We start from the raw sequence: 14,695 nt of genomic DNA, 5'->3' as shown, positions 1-14,695 counted from the left end.
AGACACAAAACACAAAACCTCTCCAACCCTCCTAGCACTCAGACACAAAACACAAAACCTCTCCAGCCCCAGCGCGCTGTTCCCAGCAGTGCTTTAACGTGATGTGCTCCATAAGCAGTGCGTGCCATTCTGAAGTCAGCGCCGGCATCCCAACAGCAAATGCTACCAGTTCAGCTCAGCTGCGCACACTCTCACCACTTGAAGTGTTATTTTCTGGAGGGTGGCACTGCTCTCCCTGCTAATTCACCTGATTCCCGCCCTGCCTCATCTCTGTCACTCTGCCTCGTTTACCAAGCACACCCCAGCACCTGTTCACGTGCCGTTGGGCTTTGACGGTCTCAGCTGTGGCTTCCACTCTCCTCTTCCTTCCGTCCTTTATCTTCAGAACCTGTAGGTGTGGCCAGGTGGGTACTGGGCCCATTTTTACAGATAGATGATCCAAGTGTAAGTGACTTTTCTCAAGGTCACAGATCATATAAGGACAGTCTACAATAGACTATTTGAAATTAATCCTATCTGACACTATTTCCATTTTTAATTCACTCTTAAATTTCCTTTTATTAAAAAAGATCTATTTACTTGAAAGGCAGAGTGAGAAAGAGAAGAAACAGAGATCTTCCATCCACTGGTTCCCTCCCCAGATGCCACAACAGTCAAGTCTGGGCCAGGGAAAGCCAGGAGCCAGGAACTTCATCCTGGTCTCCCATATGGGTGGTAGGAACCCAAATATTGGGTCACTGTCCACTGCCTTCCCAGGTGCGTCGGCAGGAAGTTGAACCAGAAGCAGAGCAGCCAGGACTGGAGCCGGCACTCTGAAGTGGGATGCAGGCATTCCAAGCCGTGGCTCACCCTGCCGTGCCACAACGTGGCCCCTTCCGTTACCTTTAAGTTTTCTGCCTCATGAAGGCAGAAACCATGGCTTTATTTCTTCCTGGTTTTAAGAACTCACTGATAGTAACTGCCAGTAAAAGCAAAACTGCCACCACCACAAAGAACCCACGCAGAAATAACCCCCACAAAGGCGACTCCTGGGCAGCCAGTGTCGAGGCACAAGTACATGGGCCCCTGCTGCCCCACGGAGACCCGCATGCCGCTCTGCGCTCCTGGCTTTGGCCTGGCCCAGCTCTAGCTGTTGTGGCCATTTGGGGAGTGAACCAGTAGGTGGACGATCTCTATCACTTTCTCCTTCAAATAAATAAATCTTAAAAAAAAAAAAAAAGATTGTCTCCCCATTTTTCCCAGGTGGGGCTGACACTCGGGCGTATGCAGCCTCGCCGTGTCAGGCGTTGCAGTATCTCAATGCTGTTGGCAAACAGCCTCTCTCCTGGCTTTCCTGAGAAGCAGCCCTCATTCCCTGTTGGCCCAGAGAGCTCCCTAATTAGTGTCCACAGCTGGCACAGGCAGGATCCTGCCACACACTGTAGTTAGCCACCTACCCAGCTGGCCACTGCCTGTGCTTTAGCAGCTGACAGATTTTTTTAATAACACCTCTGCTTTCAAAAAAGATGCTGGGGTGCGACCAGGCCATTCTTGACTCTAGGCTAAATATCTGTAACATCCAGACCTTTCTTTATGTAACAGCACGGATTGTTACTTATTGATGTAATTAGTGGGTACAGAGAAAAGCCATTAACTTATTAAAAATTTATTTTTACATCTCAGTTCAATACTATCCTTTCTAATAAAAGTTACCTGAAAGGGTGGCTTTTCAGAAATACGGGTTGTGAACAGAGTGGAGCCAAGGCAAGGCAAAGTACCTGGAGAATCAACCTCCTGGCCTAGACTAAGGTGCCAAGAGGGGCCAGCGCTGTGGCATATAATGGACCGAGCCTCCGCCTGTGGTGCTGGCATCCCATATGGATGTTGCTCAAGTCCTGGCTGCTCCACCTCCGATCCAGCTCTCTGCTGTGGCCTGGGAAAGCAGTGGAGATGGCCCAATGCCTCGCCCCCTGAATCCACATGGGAGACCCTCAAGAAAACTCCTGGCTCCTGGCTTCATATCGGCTCAACTCCAGCCAGCCGTTGTGGCCATCTGGGGAGTGAACCAGTGGATGAAGACCTCTATCTCTCTGTAACTCTGCCTCTCAAATACATCAATCTCCAAATTGCTATTACTTTCTTGAAGGCAGCTGGAAGATTTAGGACATCGCCTCCCCTGCCCCCATGTTTGTTTATATTTTCATCTGCTTGAAAGGCAAAGAGGGCCGGCGCCGTGGCGCACTAGGCTAATCCTCTGCCTTGCGGCACCGGCACACCGGATTCTGTCCCGGTTGCCCCTCTTCCAGGCCAGCTCTCTGCTGTGGCCAGGGAGTGCAGTGGAGGATGGCCCAAGTGCTTGGGCCCTGCACCTCATGGGAGACCAGGAGAAGTACCTGGCTCCTGCCATCGGATCAGCGCGGTGCGCTGGCCACGACGGCCATTGGAGGGTGAACCAACGGCAAAGGAAGACCTTTCTCTCTGTCTCTCTCTCTCACTGTCCACTCTGCCTGTCAAAAAAAGAAAAAGAAAAAAAAGAAAGGCAAAGAGAAAGAGAGCTCTTCTAACTGCTGGTTCTCTCCCCAAATGCTGCAACAGCCAGGGCTGGGCCAGGCCGAAGTCAGAGCGAGGAGCTTCATCCGAGCTTCCCACGTGGAAGCAGAAGCCCAAGCACTGAGCATCATCAGCGGCCTCCCCGGATGCAGCAGCGGTGAGCTGGAGGGGAGAAGCTGGGCTTGGACGGGCACCCCCTTAGGGGTGCAGGTGCCCCAAATGTGGCTTAACTGTGCACCACACCCACCCAGAAAGCTGCTGTTTAGTTCCTTGGACTCACCCGTAATGAATCTGTAAATCAAACAAAAACAGAACAGCCATGAAGAATACAAAACCAAAGATCTCATCTCACATTGATAAATGGGCTACCTGCCAAAACTTGTGGGTGAAGTCACTTACATCTTTCAAAATTTTATTTGAAAAAAGACACCGTAATAACCATTAATGTCATGTGAAATAGAATGGCTCCTCATGAAGGAAGCGATAGCTCCAGGGTGTTCACAGAAGAGGATGCAGCCAAGGTGCACATTTGGAAGTGAATGTAACATTATGAAGTTAACCCACATGAAATACCAAAATAAGTCAGAATACAGACGAAAAGTTTGAATACAGAGTTAAACTTTTGTATAACATGTGAATTTGACCTGCTAAATTTTAGTTACGAAAAAGCCTTAAATTCCATAGAAAATGCTGCTGCCCTAATCCCATCCACCATGAGATCAGGACACTGAAACACAATTCCTTCCACACTGTGTAGCTTTATTATTTTCCTCTAAAAACAGACCAAGACAATTGTGAAGCTAACTCTCACCCTTAGAATAAGTAATCACACAGCGCCATAGTTATCAAAAAAGTCAAGACATATACACTTGCTTTACCTTTCAATTATTGGTATTATATTCAAGCAGGCACAGCTATGCACTCATAAACTAACTGTAGCCGCCTTTGCAAAGCTGTAGAGATGAGCACATCTAAGGATATGGGTGCTCCATTGTTTTCAAAGTAAAGGCAAGCATGTTCTACTTTAAAATTGATTTCTGTGTAAAACAAAGTAAGAACTCCCAGCGGTCAAATTTACCAAACTTGAAGCAGTGCCAGGGCACGAGACAAAGGAGACCCTGAGGCAGATGTCAGAGCAAGCCGCCATGTCTGCAGGGGCAGTTTTCATTCTCAGCAACCATCACATCTCTCTGGTAAGATCTATTAAAAGTCTCAAGTTCCAAACAATCATCTGTTCTCTGAAACAGGATGTACAACCACAACCGGGAGAAGACACACAAGCTCTTGGCATGGTAATGAGGCGATGTTTTATTAAAAGCGGCGGACATTTCTATCAGTAGTAACCGTAGGGAGGCTGCTGGTTGTAGCCGCAGTGTCGGTACTGGTGGGGGTAGTAGGGCTCTTGCCTCTGCTGCGGGTAACTGTTACCCCAGGACCGGCCGCGCCACGGATCCGACCGACCGTCACCCGGCCACCCTCGTCGGCCGTCCCTATCTCTAAACTGTCTGTTATCTTGCAACCTACAACAAAACAAAAAGGTTTTTTAACTTCCGTTGTAAAAAAAAAAAAAAAACAAATGACAAATCCAATTCAGTGCGCTTGATTTCTCAATCTAATACACAGCAAATGGAAGTTAAAAACTTTTTCTCTGCAGAGCATTACAGCAGCAGTCACTCCCTACGTTCTAAGACTTAAACCGTCCCTCCAGTGCAGGAGTGGAAACACCTTGCAGAGAAACAGGCAGACTACAACATAAACCAAAACCAAGAGGGCCATTTCTGAACCAAACTGAAATCTGTTCAACTGTACAAAAGCAGTGTGAATTATTAGATAGAATAACTTCAATTTTATAAGCTTCTTGCTAAAGTAAAGTCAAAACAATTCCTTCTTTTCTTACACACACACACACACACACACACACCACAGCAAAAGAAGGAATACAGCGCTGGCAAAATGTTAAAGCAAGTGATTTATCAAGCACTGCCTGTGTGGGGCACTAGGCCATCCTACAAACATTGGCGTCCACCTGTACGGTCTAGCGGATAAAGCCACGCCCCCACAGGCGCCTCCTTTATTCTTCTGAAGTAATACATACCAATTGCCTCGATTCCTCTGGCCCCCGCCTCCTCTGCTACTCCACTCCTCAACAATGGGAGGGGTGTCAGGGGGGCGTTTCAGATATGCCTGGTATTCTTTGTCATCTTCTGTGAATCTACTGGCAAACATCTCTTCAAAATTTTTAACAGCTTCGGAAGTGTCAGTCATTCTGAAACTCTGCACAGTTGTTAAGATGTTTGTATTAGAAATTTTAAAAACATCAACATCATCTTACCAGATAAGACAAACAGAACAATTTTAGGCAGAGTATCACTAAAAGTCTTTGTGGGCTTTCATTCTCATTTTATTGAAAGGCAGAAACACAGAGACACAGATCTTCCCTCCACTGGGTCACTCCCCAAAAGCCCACAACAGCCAGGCCTGGGCCAGGCCGAAGCCAAGAGGCCAGAACTCAATCTGGGTCTCCCAGGTCGCTGCAGGGACCAAGTGAGCACCTGAGCCATCACTGCTGCCTCCCAGTGTGCTATCAGCAGGAAGCTGGACGGAGGCAGAGGAGCGGGGACTTGAACTGGGCGCTCCCCAGTGGCACTGTAACTGCCCACCTCTGAGCTAACTTAACGTAGCCTTTAGATATTGAATTCAACATTTCTTGGCTACTACATTCCAGGCATTGTGCTAACTATAATGAAATAAAAATATGCACAATGTAACATGGACTCTGTCCCCAAAGGGCCCCCAGTCAAGCACAAGAGACAGATGTGATGTAAATATAAAGACAGAGAATGTCAAGAATCCAGCGTGAAGAGACAGCAACAACTTTGCCTCTCGGGTGGGCGATGAGGAGTTATGGCTAAATAAAGAAGTCTCAAGAGGAAATTTATCATTTCGAAGGACTGCTTTTCTAACAGAGTAGATTACTGCAACAATCTAGGCAATACGCCGTCGATGCAATCTGAGGTAGGAATTATTAAAACAGTTTTCAAAGAATTCCAGGAAGAACTAGTCTGACTGGATGTGAGAACAGACGTGAAAACGGGAACACCCAGGCCTCTGGTGAAATGAGTGGACGGATTCTGGTGCCACGAAGAAAGGTGGGCAAGGACACACACTGTCTGAAGTCAGTTTTGGTCCGTCCATCCAAACGAAGAGTCCGCTCCCAGTTAACTACCCACCAGTAAGGGCAGGTGGAGATGAACTTGGGAGACAGCAGCAATGTTGGTGGCGGTGACCGCTGTAGGAATGGACAAGGTGGAAGAAGAAGATCGCGGCCAGTGCTGCGGAACAGTGAGTTAAGCCACCACCTGCAAACATTGACATCCAATACGGGTGCCAGTTCCAGTCACAGCTGCCCCACTGCCAATCCAGCTCCCGGCTGATACACCTGGGAAAGCAGTGGAGGACAGCCCAAGTGCCTGGGGCCCTGCACACCTGTGGCAGAGCCAGAGCAAGCTCCTGGCTTCAGCCTGGCCCAGCCCCGGCCATTGCAGTTTGGGGAGTAACAGCTTTATTCTCTCACTCCCCCTGGAACTCTTTCAAACAAATAAAATAAATCTTTAAAAAAAAGTATCAAAAAAAGATAATTAGCCGGCGCCGTGGCTCACTAGGCTAATCCTCTGCCTTGCGGCACCGGCACACCGGGTTCTAGTCCCGGTCGGGGCGCCGGATTCTGTTCCGGTTGCCCCTCTTCCAGGCCAGCTCTCTGTTGTGGCCAGGGAGTGCAGTGGAGGATGGCCCAGGTGCTTGGGCCCTGCACCCCATGGAAGACCAGGAGGAAGCACATGGCTCCTGCCATCAGATCAGCGCGGTGCGCTGGCTGAAGCGCGCTGGCCGCGGCGGCCATTGGAGGGTGAACCAACGGCAAAAGGAAGACCTTTCTCTCTGTCTCTCAGTGTCCACTCTGCCTGTCAAAATAAATAAATAAATAAATAAAATAGATAATTAAATGAATGTAGTCATTAGGCAGTGAGTACTTTACTTTTTTTAAAGATTTATTTGAGAAGTAAAGTTCAGACAGAGAGAGGGACCAACAGAGAGAAAGGTCTTCCATCCACTGATTCACTCCCCAAATGGCTGCAACAGCCAGAGCTGGGCTGATCTGAAGCCAGGAGCCAGGAGCTTCTTCCAGGTCTCCCACACGTGTGCAGGAGCCCAAGCACCTGAGCCATCTTCTACTGTTTTCCCAGGCCATAGCAGAGAGCTGGATCAGAAATGGAGTGGCCAGGACTTGAACCAGTGTCCATATGGGATGCTGGCGTCAGAGCCACAGGCTTAGCCTACGACGCCACAGTGCTGGCCCCAGGCAGTGAGTACTGTAGAGTAGTAGGACTGAAGCAGGACTCCAACAGATCCAAAGGTAACGAGGAAGAGGAACTCTAGGGCATCCAGTATGTCCCGGCTGCTCCACTTCCAATCCAGCTCTCTGCTGTGGCCTGGGAAAGTGGTGGAAGATGGCCCAAATCCTTGGACCCTGCACCCATGTGGGAGACCTGGAAGAAGCTCCTGGCTTCAGCCTGGCCAAGCCCTGGCCGTGGCAGCCATTTAGGGAGTAAACCAGCAGATGGAAGACCTGTCTCTCCCTTCTCTCAAATCTGCTGAAGCTTTTATGAGAGAGGAAGAGAATCAATAAAAAGGAGAAAAACTGAGAATGCAGGACAGGTGTGAAAACCAAAGCAAACAGGCCTTCCTCCTTAACGAGGCCCCATCGTTCTGCTCATGGTCTCAAGACTCCTCAAGCCTATTTTATGTTTGGGGCCTATTTTACATCTTGCTGAAATGTTAAATGTCTTATCGGACATCCTCCAATTAGTTTTCTTCCTGCATTAATTCACCTTCTAATTGAAGTTTGCAGCCAAGAGGATGTGATACGGGAAGACAGCTTCGGTTTATCTTTCCTTCAAACCCCACCTAGATAAATAATTATCACATTCCTGCCGCTACCCTCATCCCAACAGAATGAGACCACAAGGACTGTCTGGCTGCAGGAAACTCTTATCTACGCATCTGCCCCTCAGGCTGCTGCTCCCAGGGAGTAAGCGTTGGCAAAGACCAGACTCTCCACACATCCAGGACGGGCAAGCTAAGGTCAAATTCTCAAACACAGAAAATGAGTTTAAAATCAAGGGAGCCGACTAAAATCGCGCCTGCGTTTCTACGGGGGCCACAGAAATCAGGGGAAAGATACCCCGTACCTAATTCTCTCGGGCAGCAAACGTCGTAAGGAAAAATGTGCTACTCCGGGTTCTCCCACGACTCCCCCCCAACACAAGTCACCAAATACCGTTACTTAAGAGAACAAGATTCAAAGCACAGATTTTAACCGATCCAAGCTTTCCTTACCCCAAGTATTCGAGACAGCTGTACTGTTCAATGTTTAGATCGTTTCAATCTGTGGCGGGAAAATGAAAAAAAAAAAAAAGTTGGAGACTGGAGATCCTCCAAAGGGGTGGGGAAGGGGCTGGGACATGCGGGCCTCGGACGACGGGAAGCGGTCCAAGCACTCCCAACCCTACCACCGCAGCGACCAGGCCTGACTCCCGGCCTCCCAAAGGAACGAGCTACATGGAGCAGGGTTAAAAAAAAAAAAAAAAGAGCGAGCGGGAGGGAGGCAGGCTTGCCGCGATGAACCCGCAGGGAACTCTGGCTCCGGACTACTGAACCCTGGGAACGACCCGTGGGACGCGGAGCCCAGGGAAGAGACGAAGCCGCGGATCGAGAGCTCGCCCTGACAGCGCCTCGGACACCTCTCCTCCCTCCCGAAGCGCCGTCCATCCCAGCTGCTCCTCTCGCCGCACTGCCCGGGGACACCTGGCCAGCCCCGCAGCTCGGCGCGCCGCCTCCCGCCTCCCCGCCGCTCGGACCCGGCCACTCACCCGCTAAGGGCTGCGTCCACCCAGCTCTAGCCGGACCCCGCCGGCGAGTTCCGCAACAGAAGCGCCCCGGCCCCAGCACACACAGACTTCGCTCTCCAAGGTAACGGAGCCTCTTCCGCTGGCGTCCCACGGCCGCCTGACTTCCGCTTCCGGCAGGCCGAGCGGGCGCGACCCGGAAGTCTCGCGATATCCAGGGCTCACTCCCCCCGCCCTTCGGCTCCGATGGCGGCGCGGGCTTGGACCTTGCCTACTGCGGGTGATGCCGTCTCTGCGCCGTCAGCCTGCCTAGTGGCTGGGCGGGAAGACACGTCGCCGTCGATGAAGTCCCCTTGGCTGGGAAGCGGTGGCGATAAGGGTGGAGATTATGGAAATTGGCGGGAGAGGGAGGAAAGTTGACTTCCGGCCGCGCGGTGCAGGAGTCCGAGGAGAGCAGGAGGCGAGAACGGGCGGTGAAGACCGTGGCCACGGCCGGTCGTGCTCCCCTGGCAGCAAATTCTGGCCTCCATCCGCGCCCCACGCCCGCCGTCCCCGCCTCACGGGAGTTCCCGAGACCACGCCCCGACACCTCAGATGCAACACCGTTGTCAGGACCCCCGGCCTCTAGCCGCACCCCACTGCCCCCTGCCAGCCAAGGCCAAGTTTATGAACTTGGGTTTAAAGCGCTGACCTTGTTTGCCGCTCTTCCTCCATCCGTGGTGAACCAAACCACGCGGAGTACTTCATGCGTGAACCATTGGCCATGTTTCTGTGCATGGTTCACGTCCCCTTCTGCGTGGAATGCCCTTACCACCCCCGGAGGTTGGAATTCATCTTTATTTTAAGGTTGAATTACTTCATTTGAAAGGCAGCTCGATGGAGGGAGGGAGAGAGAGGGATCTTCCATCTGCTGGTTCACTCCCCCAGTGGCCGCCACACCCAGGGCTGGGCCAGGCTGAAGGCAGGAGCCTGGAACGCCATCCTGGTCTCACACCTGGTGGCACAGGCCCAAGCACTTGGGCCATCCTCTGCTGCTTTTCCCAGGCGCGTTAGCAGGGACCGAGGTAGGAAGCAAAGCAGCTGGGACTCGAACCAGTGCTCTGTTATGTGATGCATTGTGGGTGGCAGCTGGGGCTGCGGCACCACGATGCCGGCTCCTCGGCTGTTGGAAATCTATCGATTCTTTAAAGCTTTACAAAGTGACGTCTCTTTATAGAAAGAATTTTCTTTCTACTGAAAGGCCACCATACTTTCTGCACTTTGTGTGTTTAATTATTTCCACTAATTTTGAACTAAGATTCCTCATGTACACATCTGGGCAGATTGCATAAGCTTTTTATCAAATCCATCTCTATGTTGGATTTGTAGTATTTGTGCTTTATATGAAGTAAACAGTAAATATTTGTGAAGTAAATGATGGAACTATGAATGTTTCAAGCCCTGTTTTAGAAACATTTATTTAGCAAAAGTGTTTAGGATGGGGGATATGATAGTCTTGGTGTTGGTTAGTAAAAGTGAGAGGTATTAAGACAAAAGTTGGGGCTGACACTGTGGTGTAGTAGGTTATGTCTCTGCCTGTGGTGCCAGCATCCCTCTTCCAATCCAGCTCTCTGCTATGGCCTAGGAAAGCAGTAGAAGATGGCTCAAGTGCTTGGGTCCCTGCACCCACGTGGGAGACTCAGAAGAAATTCCTGGCTCCTGGCTTTGGATCGGCCCATCTCCAACCATTGTGGCCATTTGGGAGGTGAACCAGCAGATGGAAGACCCTGTGTCTCTCCCTCTCTCTGTAACGCTGCCTCTCAAATAGGTAAGTCAAAAAAAAAAAAAAAAAAAAGAGAGAGAGAGAAAGAGAGAGATCAAACCAAACACAGTAATTGAGTGGTACTATCCTTAGTAACTAAGTGGTTGATAGGAGAAAAAATTGGTAAGAATCAGGAGATATTCCAAATCCTTCAGCCTGGGAACTTCGGACTGAAAATGGATAATCAGGGGTTATAGTTATAGGTTATTCTAAGCTGAATTTAGGACAAAAATGAGCTCAGAGCTCACACGAATTGTAAAATTTGAGATGGTAGTGAAACATCCAAGAGAAATCTTGTATGGGGTTGTTACAAATGCAAGCCTAAAGCTCAGGAAGAGGGGGCTGTGCCCAAATATGTAAATGTGTGAGTCATCATGGGGAAACAACAGCTTCATCTGTGTCTATGATCTTTCCAAGGGAGAGTATTTATAGAGGAGAGCAGAAGCCAGGGCCTACGCCTCAGGAAATATCCATATTTAGGAGGCAAGGATAGGAAATTAAAACTTGAAGAGGAGCAATGTAACAACTGAAAAACGAAGAAAAACTCTCCCCACCTGGTACAGGAGCGAGGGAGGATATTTGGAAAGGGGGGATTATTGTAGGGCAGCTTGTGTGTTTCTTTGTGACCATTAGGTGTTGTTTGTAAGTAATAAGGACTTTCCCTGTAGAGAATGTGTTTCTTTCCCTTAAATGTGTGTGTGGCACTTAGGAGCTCCTAGCCTTCTGAGAGTCTGTGAGGGGCCTTAGGTATTCCAACCAGTTTTCAAAATTTTAGACAAGACTAGACCTACCCATAAAGTCTTCTCAAACTGAGATCTTGTCGATTATTCCATCTCATTTTCTGACATCAGTTAGTCTGCAATTTTCTAAATGACTGACACTTAGGCTTTGAGCATCAGCACGTTTTCAGTGGAACCATTTTTGATAGAAAGGTATTTAAATACAATATTTCTGTGGAAAAACCACACTGAGTATGTAGGCCATAATTTAATCTCTGGAACCAAAGTTCATTGTTAGAGTGTCAGTTATTATATCCTGCTGGGCTGTAATTTCCTTAGGCCTGTGGATAGTAGGAGAAAGGTTTCCTTTTTGTACTTCATTTTGCTATCTCTTATTATCTTCCTCCACAATAGGAATTAAGGTATCAGCTCAAGGTTTCATCTTCCAGCAACATTACAAATTAACCTAATTTCAGTTTCACAGCTCTACAAAAGAAAAAAATAGAAGGGCTATCATTGTTGCGTAGCAGGGTAAGACACCATCCAGGACACTGGTATTCCATATTGGAGTACCAATTTGAGTCCCAGCTGCTCCACTTCCCATCCAGTTCCCTGCTAATGCACCTGGAAAAGCAGTGGATGATGGCTCAAGTGCTTGGGCTCCTGCACCCACATGGGGGACCTGGGTGGAACCTTGAGATGAGTGGCTTAGGGGCCATGTAGACAGGAATATCAGCCCCAAGCCCAAGTCACACCTGGAGACGACACCAGCAGAGCCCCAGCTGCTCTGGGACACAGCCCAGCCTTGTGCACCCAGGGACTAGGGAGGCCCTGGAGAGCACAGACTGTGTGCCTGCGGCCTCCCTGCAAGCAAGAAGATTGCACAGTTGCCTTCTGTTACCTTTTAAAACTACCGGAAGTGCATCTCCCAGGCAGAACCCAAGTCGTAGGGCTCAACCCTAGCTGGCTGGGTGAGCCTCTGGTCCCCTTCTCGGAGAGGCAGGGCACACGAGGTAGTAAGTTCTCTGCACAGGAAAAAGGGAACCAGGAAGTGCCGGCAGCCAGGACACGTGATGGTTAGCCAGTGACTGATTCGTTACACACACGGTTCACTGTGTACATACATGTCGAATCATTGGAGGGGATTTTCTGGCTGAACATTTTGTTGTTCAAATGATATCCCTGGAAAGGAAATATCTTCTCCAGCGTCATGCACGTGATCAAAGGCGGGAACTGGAACTAAGAACCATTAGGCATTCTTTTATTGGTTTAACAAATATTTTAGAGTGCCTTTTATATTCCAGGCACCATTCCAGGTATTGAAAACATCGGAGAATAAAGATAAAAGTCTTGCCTTCATGGGGCTTACATTCTAGCAGAAGATAATTTAAAAAGTGAATACCTGTGGTTGTGAGGAATCGTTAGGGCTGGGGCAGAGAAAAACGGGCTCTTCTATACAGCATCAGCAGAGAGTGTCAGCATATAGGTTTTATCTCAGGAAGTCTCTCACACTGTCCCCTCCTATCAGGAATGAATATTGTGGGGACCCATGAGCCGGCCATGGGCCCACATGCTAAGGCTTAGCTTGCTGACCGTTTGCAATAGTTACTGCTGTGTGGATGTTTACGGGTTCTGTTGAGCTGCGATATCGGGACCTTTCCATAACCCCAGGGTTGAGTCTACAACTACGGCCTTGGGACTTCCCATACTTCTTTTCCCACTGACCAAGAGTTGAGAAAACACCAGGTGGAGCAACGATAAGCTTTCTGCTGGCGTCCGAGCCGCCTGCTACGTGACCAGGAGCTTGATTGGATGAAGACACGTGATCACCTTTATGGTTGGACAAGGAGCGCATGGACTGTGCGTGATCAGGCACCTGATTGGAGCACCGCCACATGGACTGTAGCATGGAGCTTGCTTACATGCTTCTGCAATGATGCACTATATAAGCCGTTCGTGGAATAGTAACGGGAGCTTCCCCTTTCTTTCGGAGCTCCCCTTGCTCAAGGGTTTCTTTTTCTATCCTGTTTAAATAAAAGTCTACCAAGACCGATAAGCCGCAGCAACGTCGTTCCTTTGCGGGCAAGGGAGTGACAAATATTTTGGGGCTGGCATTGCGGCATAGCAGGTAAAGCCGCCGCCTGCAGTGCCAGCATCCCCTTTGGCCCCCATTTGTGTCCCGGCTGCTCCACTTCTGATCCAGCTCTCTGCTATGGCCTGGGAAAGCAGTACAAGATGGCCCAAGCCCTTGGGCCCCCGCATCCACATGGGAGACCCAGAAGAAGCTCCTGGCTCCTGGCTTCGGATTGGCACAGCTCCAGCCATTGCGGCCAATTGGGGAGTGAACCAGCAGATGGAAGAACTCTCTCTCTCTCTCTCTCTTTCTGCCTCTGCCTCTCTTTCTCTCTGTAACTCTGACTTTCAAATAAATAAATACATCTTTTTTAAAGAAGAAAGAAAAAACTGAATATTTAGAAAGTTTATTTTAACTTATTTTCATTTTGTTTTTGCAAGGCAGAGAGAGAGAGAGAATCTCCCATCTGCTGGTTCACTTCCCAAATGCTCATAACAGCCAAGACTAGGCCAGACGGAAGCCAGGCGTCCAGAACTCCATCTGGCTCCTACATGGGTGGCAGAGACTCAAGTGCTTAAGCCATCATCTGCTGCCTGCCAGTGTGTGTGTTAACAGGAAGCTGGATCAGACGTGGAGTATCGGGACTTGAACCAGGCACTCTGATAATGGGATACCAGCATCCCAGTCAGGGGCTCCAGCCAATGTGCCAAATGCTCTCCCCTATTTTTTTTTTAAGATTTATTTATTTATTTGAAAGTCTGAGTTACACAGAAAGAAGGAGAGGCAGAGAGAGAGAGAAAGAGAGTCTTCCATCTCCTGGTTCACTCCCTAATTGGCCACGATAGTCGGAGCTGTGCTGAGGAGTTTCTTCCAGGTCTCCCACACAGTTGCAGGGGCCCAGAGACTTGGGCCATCTTCTACTGCTTTCCCAGGCCACAGCAGAGAGCTGGATCGGAAGTGGAGCAGCCGGGATTTGAACCAGCGCCCACAGGGGATGCCGGCACTGCAGGTGGCTGCTTTACCTGCTATGCCATAGCGCCGGCTCCTCTCTCCTATTTTTTAACATCCAGTCCCTGCCTAAATGAGTACATGAATATTTAACTTCTGGGATAAGGCAGAGGTCACTGAATTTGTAGTTCCCTGTTTCCAATGTCAAAATGTCGCTTCTGTGTGGAACAGAGTGGGAACTGTAGACTCCAAGTGCTCTGTCTTTATATTGTGTTGCTCAAACCACTGTTCCCCTCCTCCACAGACACGCTGTCCATCCTTCACAGAACTAAACGTGGATGAAACTCAATAAGTTAATTGGCCAAACAAAATATTTTTGATGACAGCTTTCCACTTGTTTTTTTCTGATACGAGCAAATCTTGTCATCTTTCCCTGCCCTAATCTGATCTTCGGCAAAATAAGAATAATGATCCTTGTCATCTCTCTGCTTTATAAGGTTGCTGGGAGAATTATTACATATACAAAGCAGTGTGGACTCAAGTGAAGGAGGGTTGCCCTGTGAATGTCAAGAATAATTAAAGTTACTATTAGAAGTTACATAACTGTTTACTCTCCAAGAAAACATTTCAGGGTGCATTGGTTTGGAGTTGCATCTATAGTCCCATGCATTTGGCTACCTGGAGCTGTTTGGTCACAGATTCCAAAGCCCTAACCCAGTCA

At 49.1% G+C, this 14,695-nt stretch overlaps 1 protein-coding gene and 1 long non-coding RNA gene across 2 annotated transcripts; one reads left to right on the top strand and one right to left on the bottom strand.

Moving 5' to 3' along the window:
- Positions 1–3,267: 3,267 nt before the first annotated feature.
- Positions 3,268–8,594, bottom strand: RAMAC (RNA guanine-7 methyltransferase activating subunit). Its single transcript, XM_002722992.6, has 4 exons — positions 8,457–8,594; positions 7,924–7,972; positions 4,625–4,803; positions 3,268–4,049 (listed from the first exon to the last, which is right to left on the bottom strand). The coding sequence occupies exons 3-4, from the start codon at positions 4,792–4,794 to the stop codon at positions 3,863–3,865; spliced, it is 357 nt and encodes a 118-aa protein (XP_002723038.2). The 5' UTR covers positions 4,795–4,803; positions 7,924–7,972; positions 8,457–8,594; the 3' UTR covers positions 3,268–3,862.
- A 72-nt stretch (positions 8,595–8,666) lies between these two features.
- LOC138844747 (uncharacterized) lies at positions 8,667–13,008 on the top strand. The gene is made up of 3 exons (XR_011381062.2): positions 8,667–9,254; positions 10,057–10,239; positions 12,624–13,008. It is a non-coding gene; the product is annotated as an uncharacterized LOC138844747 (long non-coding RNA).
- Positions 13,009–14,695: the final 1,687 nt, after the last annotated feature.

This window comes from Oryctolagus cuniculus, chromosome 12 (genome assembly GCF_051225735.1).
Source record: "Oryctolagus cuniculus isolate XC-2025 breed Fujian yellow rabbit chromosome 12, ASM5122573v1, whole genome shotgun sequence".
In the NCBI taxonomy this organism is placed as follows: Eukaryota; Metazoa; Chordata; class Mammalia; order Lagomorpha; family Leporidae; genus Oryctolagus; species Oryctolagus cuniculus.
This window is presented reverse-complemented; position numbering and strand designations above follow the sequence as displayed.